We start from the raw sequence: 9198 nt of genomic DNA, 5'->3' as shown, positions 1-9198 counted from the left end.
TCTATTTTCTATTTTCTTAGTAGCCAAACATCCTTGGAGGATGAAATCCCCAAGGATGAGAGGCTAAAACCTTTTAGTTTCTTGAAGTAATGGATGCCATGTGAAGCTCCCGTGTCAAGATGGAGATTTCCAAGCCATGAATGTAAGTAGCTGAGCGTCATAAATGTTTTCATTCAAAGTAAAGCTTTTAATCCCTCTGACTTGCTTTGAATGGCCAATACTTGATAATCTTTTGGTCTCAGTGGATTCTTATTGTTAGATCCACTGACGTTCATTAGTTATCTCCTACGAGCCATTGTATTGCAAGTCGAGGAGATGACCTATATCATTAAAAGGGCATTTATGAGGTTCAGCTACCCTTTTGTAAGTTTTCAAGGACTAAAACTCAGTTGTTAAACTCATACCGGTTCGGGAAGTAAGCATCACCTTAGTTGCTTCCCCAACTCGAGGTGAAAAGTTCCAAAATCTCCATTTTTACACAGTGAGTTAAGCATGGCTATCCAAAGCTTTGAGAAACTTATTTTTCTATCTTTTAACCTATTTGCATGTTAGTTTAGTTTACAACACCTTCATCTTTTTATGTTTTCATCTTAACCTAATCTTTATTAAGAAAAGTTCACTCCATCCTCCGAACTTCATTAGTTAAAGTAAAAACCCTTCCCAGTGTTCGATCCTAGAGCCACTATGCTATAGTAGCTTTGCTACTTTAGTGTAAGGACGTTAGGTATAAATTTTGTTGATACCCTTACATGCCAAGCTACCAAGAGTCGGGTTATCAGTTAGTAATTTTGCTATAAAGATTACTAGTTCAAGACTCAAATTTGAATTGTATACCAGCATGTTCAAGTTAAAGACACAAAATTTGAAACTCAACATATATATTTCGAAATAATAGCATTATAAAATGTGAGATTGTGACTAAATTTCATTTCTCAAGAGATTCATCTTCATTTCTCTCTTCCATCTTTCATATTTCCAACATACCATTTTCTTTCACTCATACAAAAAATAATTGAATAAAAAATCCATAAAATAGAATAAATTTCTTAAGACTAGGTGATCTAAGGTTCTTCTGGAGTAAAAACAGGCCAAACAGCTAGGAATGCAACAACAACCATGGCTGCCATCAGAAGATGATACCCGGACCCAGAGATCCCATGAGCAGAGCTGGGTGCTGGTGTTGTGGGGGTGGAGGAGGCCGGTGCAGGAGACGCTGACTCTTCTAATACAGTGATGGCAAGCTTCTATCCATAGTTGGTACAATGGTCGTTTACACCACAAATGTACCACTTCGTTCCAGGGGCGGCCAGTGTAATTACATCATTTCCAGTGGAAAGAGCTTCATTTGCTGGTGGTATAGTGCTGTTCGTGAAGGACATAGCATTCACTTTGATGACATTGTACCGTCCCGCCGTGTAATTGAAGACTGCATGTATGAGAATCGACCGTAATACTTTTAGTAGCTTCAATCAAAGGAAGTGATAAAAGGAACATGAAATCCTAGCTTAGCTTAAGGCTTGAGCTACATTACCTAATTCATCTCCAACATGAAATACTTTGTCCTTGGCCTAGGCTTCATAGTCGAAATTGATGGTCCATCCTTGGTCATCTCTAACAGCAAACTCTGTTGTCATGGCCACAACTGCAAGAACAAATGCCAAGATTGCTATGGCGCCAACAAACCGCTTAGAAGCCATTGGAGCTTATTAAAGTTGAGTAGTCACCAAGTTTCTTCTAAAGACCAGCTTCAATGATTACTTGAACCGGTGATTTTCATCTTGGAGTCTAAATTAAAAGTTTATTTATAGCAAAATGTTTTGACTTACAGAATCTCATTGAAAGCCTTAAAAAAAAAAATGAGGAACAGGCTGGATGGCCGACCATGAGGTGTTGCCGGAGAAAACTTTGGTTGGTACGCAGTTATGCCATGCCTAATGTTGTATGACAATTATAAAAACATGTATGTTTTGGTGGTTTCCTTTAGCCTACACATGTATACACAAATATCGAATGATAATTTCTCTGAGCAATCACTGTTGGAAAATTGGTGAATGAAAAGAACATGTCTAATGAAGGAGGCACAACACTTCTAATGGAGGATGAGTGGCTAGGCTCTTTGTCTCTTGGAGTGAAGAAAGCCGGGTAAGTTTCCACATGCAAAACTTGGAGGTTTTGTTGTTTTAGCTTTTAATGAAGAGAAAGTGTGACCCATTAATGGTTTTTATCTTTTTAGTTAACGTAAAACGCCTTTTAATCACCTGGGCCAACACTTGGTAAGGCAAGTGATCTCTGTCCATTGAGATACACTAGTTTATCTCTTGTGAGCCTTTGGGAGGTGGTTTAAAGGTAGGATTTTCTAGAATAGCCAACACTTGGTAAGCTTTTGGACTCCAAGGAGACATCCATTAGTTATCTCTTGCGAGCTTTTGAAGGGAAATCTAAGGTTAAGGATCACCTTGGATGGCAAATGCTAGGTGAGAGGTATGAGCTATTGCAAGATGCATCAATGAGAGGGATTTAGTGTTTGAACCCATTAAGGGGAAGCATCTGTACCACACCGGTTAGAGAATTAACTATATGTTAATTCTCTAATGCGAGGAAAAGAAACAAATGACCGGAACTCTCTTTTTGTATTAGGAACCTGAGCCTAGTGATCAGAAACTCCAAGAAACGCTTTTCTTTGTAAGTAATTTAAATTATTTTATTATTGGTTAGTTTAAAACCAAACCTTTTTCACTCAAACATCTTTATGCTTTCTTTTAAAGCTAACCTTAAAATGAAAAAGCACCAATTCATCTTTGAATTAATATCAATTGTGAAGTGAAAACCCATCCCAGTGAACGACCCTAGAGCCACTATGCTATGCTAGTTGAGGCTATCCTAGTACATGGTGTAATAGGTTATAAATTTTGTTGATTACTCCCGTCTAAGGACCACAATCAAGGAACATCAGCTGGACACGAATCAAATGGCACCATTGTCAGGGATCATTGAGAAGACATGAATCAGTTGATACACCAATTAGGAATGAACGAAGAACTATCTTAAACATAAACACAAGGAATTGTCAATGGAGGATTTGATAGTAAGGCTTAGGATTGAAGAAGACAATAGAAAGAATGACAAATCTATTGACAAGTCATTCATGGAAGCCAAGGCCCATATTATGGAAGGAGAGTGCTCCAAGAAGAGGAAACTTCCCTTCAACAATGGAAAGAGGAAGAAACCTGCCAACAACAAGCCTGATAATAAGAAGATCAAAGGGGCTTGTTGGGTTTGTGGAAAATCTGACCATCATGCCAAGGATTGCTGGCACAAAAATGATGAGAAGAAATTTGAAAGAAATGGAAAGGCTAGTTAAGCAAACATGGCAGAATCTAAAAATTTTGTTGCTATAATCCTAGAGTCAAATGTTGTGATGGACTCTAAGGATTGGTGGATTGATTCTGGAGCCACTAGACATATTTGTGGTGATAGAAATTCCTTTGTGAATTTCCAGAAGATTTAAAGTGGAGAAAAACTCTACATAGGAAATGCATCTTCATTTATAGTGGAAGACAAGGGTGATGTGGTTCTAAATCTCACTTTAGGGAAGAAACTCACCTTGATGGATGTCCTCTTTGTACCTAAAATTAGGAAGAACCTTGTATCTGCTTCTCTTCTTAGTAAGAAGGGATTTAAACTTGTATTTGAGAGTGACAAACTTGTGCTGACTAAGGGTGGAACCTTTGTGGGAAAGGGATACATGAGTGAGGGCTTGTTCAAACTCAATGTATTAAATGACAATGTAATTGCTTCAACTATCAATAAAAGCTTTATGTCTTCTGCTTACATTGTTGAATCTTGTGAATTATGGCATTCTCGGTTGGGATATGTTAATTATCGTTCCATATATAAGATGGAAAACTTAGGTTTATTGCCTAAATTTGATATTAATAAAACACAAAAGTGTGAAATATGTGCTGAATCAAAGTTTGCAAGAAAGCCATTTAAATTAATTGAAAGATCTAGTGAACTACTTGAATTAGTTCATAGTGATCTTTGTGATTTGAAAATGACTCCAACTAGAGGTGGCATAAAATATTTTATAACTTTTATTGATGACTATAGCAGATTTTGCTATGTTTATTTGTTACATAGCAAAGATGAAACCATTGATGTCTTTAAGACATACAAGAATGAGGTTGAAAATTGGGAGAATAAGACTTTGAAAATGCTGAGGTCCGATAGAAGAGGAGAGTATGAGTCTACAACTCTCTCTGAATTTTGTGCATTACATGGTATAGTGCATCAACCTACAGCACCATATACACCACTATAAAACAGTATTGTTGAAAGAAAGAACTGAACACTTAAGGACATGGTTAATTCTATGTTAAATAGTTTGGGGTTATCGTACTACATGTGAGGGGAAGCATTACTTACAGCTAATATCATTTTAAATAGAATACCTCATAAGAAAACATCAAAGTCTCCTTATGAGTTGTGGAAAGGAAAACTACCTTCCTATAAAAAGTTGAAAGTGTGGGGGTGTCTTGCAAAGGTGCAAGTTCCGTTACCTAAAAGGACAAAACTCGGACTAAAGACAATTGATTGTGTCTTCATTGGATATGCTTCAAATAGTTCAGCATATCGATTCCTAGTGATCAAATCTAAAGTTCCCGATATTAATAATATCATCATGGAATCCATAGATGTTGAATTCTTTGAAGAGATATTTCCTTTCAAAGAAAGACACAATGAAATCATTAAAAGAAAAATTGATGATAACTTGCTTAGAACTGGCAAGATACACTAATAACCCAGCTAAAGAGCATTGGTTTGCTCTTGTTAGGGTGCTAAGATACCTTAAGCATACTGTTGAGTATGGATTGCAATACACAAGGTATCCATCTGTTATTGAAGGATTTAGTGATGCCAATTGGATTTTTGATAGTTTGGAATCTAAATCAACAAGTGGATATATATTCACTTTAGGGGAGGAGCAATATCATGGAAGTCTTCCAAACAAACGTGTATAGCACGATTGACCATGGAATCAGAGTTCATAGCCTTAGATAAGGCGGAAGAGGAAGCTGAATGGCTTTGAAATTTTATGGAAGACATTCCAATGTGGCCAAAACTTGTAACGGCCATATGTATTCATTATGATAGCCAAGCAGCATTAGCAAGGGCTAAAAATGCCGTTTATAATGGTAAATCAAGGCATATAAGATGTAGACATAATACAAAATGGAGTGATCACTACCGACTTTATGAAGTCAAAAGATAATATAGCAAATCCACTTACAAAGGGACTGTCTAGAGAGCAAGTTGTAGTTACTAAGAGAGGAATGGGTTTAAAGCCTATAAAATGATCGACTCGAGTGGAAACCTAACCTAGTTGACTGGAGATCCCAAGATCTAGGTTCAATAGGCCAACTAGCAAGAGTTGAATGTGCTAGAAAAACACATTATTCTTTTTCCCATATATGTAAATAAGTGTGTTGTCTGCAGAAGGTTAGGGTATGTTATACATTTAATGACATTGGTATCTTGTACCAAGAGAAGTATAACAAAATACTTTTAACTGATGTCACCTATATAAGGGTAGAAGTGGGGTCACTTCTATGAGAATGTGAAGACTTCATTCTCTAAAGTTCTCATAAAGTCAGGATTTGTTCAAGAGCAAAATGAACACAACCGTACAAACCAAAATGTGTTTAGATGAGTTATGTGTGATATCCATTGTCTTGACTACTACTAAAAAGGACAAGTTCAAGACTTAAGTTCACTTTGTCGCCGAGCAAATCCGATGGATATTCACCAAGGTAGGTTCAAGTCCAAAAGACACCTTACCTTATGCATTCTCATCTGTCTCTCCAATAATGTTCTAAGTCCTTTCATTCATGTGGGGGATTGTTGGAAAATTAGTGAATGAAAAGAACATGTCTAATGAAGGAGGCACAACCTTTAGAGGGGACACAACACTTGGTTTGAAAGGATATAAATAGGAGATTGCCCTCTTTATATCATTTAAGAGTTGTATCCTAAATGACAGATACCATTTACTATTACAATTAAGAACAGGGTGCCAAAATTATGTCTTTAGGACGTTGCAATTTGCAAGCCTCTAAACAAACAAATCTCTTTTTACTTCCATTCGGATTTTTCTTGTTTCTTCTTTTGAATTACTGCAGGTTTGTTCTATCATCACCCCAACAATCACTAGTGTGTTTTAGGTATAAATTAAATAATGATTACGTTTAACTTCGAAAGTACCACAAATGGAAGCCCCTTGAAGAAGTTAATATGGTCGGCTTGGACACTAGGCCATTCTTACACAACTAGAAAGTGGAACAACAAAAGTCCTAATCCAAACTCAATTTACATGACCTTAACCTGGGCTGATTATATTGGGAGTCCTAGAACATTTAGCAAGAAGCAAGCAATGTCAAACTTTTAATCAACGACTCCACCCGAGTTTCCATGGTTGATAATGAACATCTATGGCTTTATGATTGACTAAAGTGATCCTAAACTTTTTTAAAATGGAATATTTTATGAATCAAATTCATGTGGAACAATAAAGTTTCATTATGTGATGAAATGCCAAATATGGCATTGTAACTTTGCAGCCTAGCTTAATATATAATACTGACCATCATGATCTAAACAAGGATTAAAGTTTCAATGGGATTTGCCGCAATATTAGGTATCGGGCTCCACGGATACCAAATATGATAAGAAAAGACTGACCAACAATTTTATCATAGACTTTTCAATTGGTGGGGCACTAAGCAAGGAATTGAGGTGTTTTAAAAAGGTAGGAATGGAGTCATGGGCACTTTAACCATCAAGTATGCACATGAACAAAAGGGAGGGGTAAATATGAAATCGATCATTGATTATCATTGGCCGATATATCGACAATATTTTCAAAAATTTCACAATTTTTCTATCAATATTTTCATGCTCCTCTTGCCATCTTACTTGGCCAACTTGAACCCAAGTTAAAAAGTTCAAATTGAACCCTTGGAAGTCGTTGGGCCAACGTTGCACTTTGTTGTATATAAACAAACATTACTATATTAAATAAATTATAATTTTAATATTAAGAGAATATTTTAATAAATAAATTAATTCTAATTATTTTATTTTAATTGATTACCAACCATCATTATATTTTTCTTAGTAAGTCTTTTTTTATATCATTTATATGATAATTAAATATAAATAATATAAATATTAAAAAAAATCATACATGTATCCTAATTTATTTTACATCATTAAATACATTTGAATTAAATAGATTAATATTAAATATATTTTGAAGTTAGTCATATTATTATTAATATCATAAATTTATGCATGACATGTTCAAAATTACAATCAATACTATCAATTCTTTCAACAAAATGGGATCTTTTTTGTCTAACAATGCGATTAAACCACAACGATATTCATTTTGGCACTAAAGCACTATTCCCATATAATATGTATAAATTATTCTCATTGAATGAAACCAAATATTTCTTATCCTAATTCTAAGTGTGCACTTCCAAAATTCATATTTTGTATCCTTAAAATCCAAATATCAATATATTTGTATTTACTGATATTTTTATCCTTAACCATATTATGGACCTGTATTTTTCACGTGCGTCCCTACTCAATCGATAAGACTTATTTTTGTTGGATGAAAATTTGTATTTTATAAAAATCTGGAGTCGTCACTTATTTTTATTATTTTATTTAAGGGAAAATAAAATAAGAAATTAAAATCTTAAGAAAAAATGACTCCTTAAACTTTTGAAAAAACGTGTCTTTGAAAAACTCGAGTCTAGATCCAGGGATCAAGTTATCTATTGGGAATGTACTTTAAAAGGTAGCACCCCTCTAAGCCCTAAAAAGGTCTCTATTGGCTAGGTTGAGGGAAGTATGACAATTAATTGATTGATTGAGGATGCAAAGGAAGCAAAGGTGATCAAGCTTAAAAGTAAACAACATACTATTTATAACCAAACAATCATACCACAAGAAACACTCATGTAGGAAGAAGGGATTGTCGTACCTGAGCTACGTCCCAAAGCGCTTTCATGAAAATATTGAAGTTAGTTTAATAAATATAGCATACAACATGCATTTCATCCCATTCAAATAATCAAGACAAACAAAACATACAAAGCAACAACATATATCTGAATTTGCACACTCAAAGTTTGCATATTTGCATAATTATAGGGATAAAAGGTGTAAGAGACATACCTAGATAGTATGCATAACTTATAGTGTGCTTACACGTGATGAAATAGGGTTAGAACAATTTATGATAATAAATAACTATGATAAAAAAAACACTAATATATATAACATTTGTATAGCTAAAAAAAGCAAGATTCCAAAATAATATCATCTATCACCTAAGACATACATATAAGCTCATTATTAAATTAAAACTAATACTCTAGGTAGCCATAAGTGTCAAAGTTAGTAACTAAGACAAAGACATGCAGTAAATGGGCAGAACAGTTGCATTCACTTGAAAAATCCTAAACAAATATCTAGAGACATCATTTCAACATAAAATGAATCATATGGCATCCTCATTATGTTTTTATTACAATACCAAAGCCAAGATCAAGTAAAGACATATCAATTAACTCCAAGTTAAAAGGTAAGTTAAACATTGTATAGAAATCCCAACATGCGATCACAATAACAACCTTTAAAGAATAAATCCTAAAAAATATATCTAGAAGTGGATTTTAATTACAAAAATTTTTGGAGGCCTCTTCTATATGTCTAGATTATAACCAAATGGCCAAGAAATTTAGTAAAGCTTCGATTGATTCCAGTTTATAGAAACATCTCTAAAGGTCTAGATCAAAACAAAATTCAATAGTATTTATAAACTGATTTTTTAAACTAACATAGAAGTGCCACAAAATCATACAAAAAAATACGCAACATTGTCAGAATGTCTACTTTACAAGAAAAATAAAGACAACATATCAGAAGACACGCAAATTAATTTTAAAAACAATCAAACAACTACTCTGTTCAAAATTAGGGCAGTACAATGAATGCAACAAGAAAAAAATATATATATCTTTTGATTAGGGAAACTATTTTCAATATTTTATGTGTCTAAAGTCAATTTCAAGAAGTCTAGAATCAAATAAAAATATCAAATATCAAATAAAATTTACAAGGTCA

At 34.1% G+C, this 9198-nt stretch overlaps 1 protein-coding gene across 1 annotated transcript; it reads right to left on the bottom strand.

Annotated features, from left to right (window-relative positions):
* Positions 1–1061: 1061 nt before the first annotated feature.
* Positions 1062–1697, bottom strand: LOC104877296 (blue copper protein 1a-like). The gene is made up of 3 exons (XM_019217950.1): positions 1617–1697; positions 1320–1463; positions 1062–1244 (listed from the first exon to the last, which is right to left on the bottom strand). Exons 1-3 carry the CDS (start codon positions 1695–1697, stop codon positions 1062–1064), a joined length of 408 nt encoding a protein of 135 aa, XP_019073495.1.
* Positions 1698–9198: the final 7501 nt, after the last annotated feature.

This window comes from Vitis vinifera, chromosome 13 (genome assembly GCF_030704535.1).
Source record: "Vitis vinifera cultivar Pinot Noir 40024 chromosome 13, ASM3070453v1".
NCBI lineage: Eukaryota > Viridiplantae > Streptophyta > Magnoliopsida > Vitales > Vitaceae > Vitis > Vitis vinifera.
This window is presented reverse-complemented; position numbering and strand designations above follow the sequence as displayed.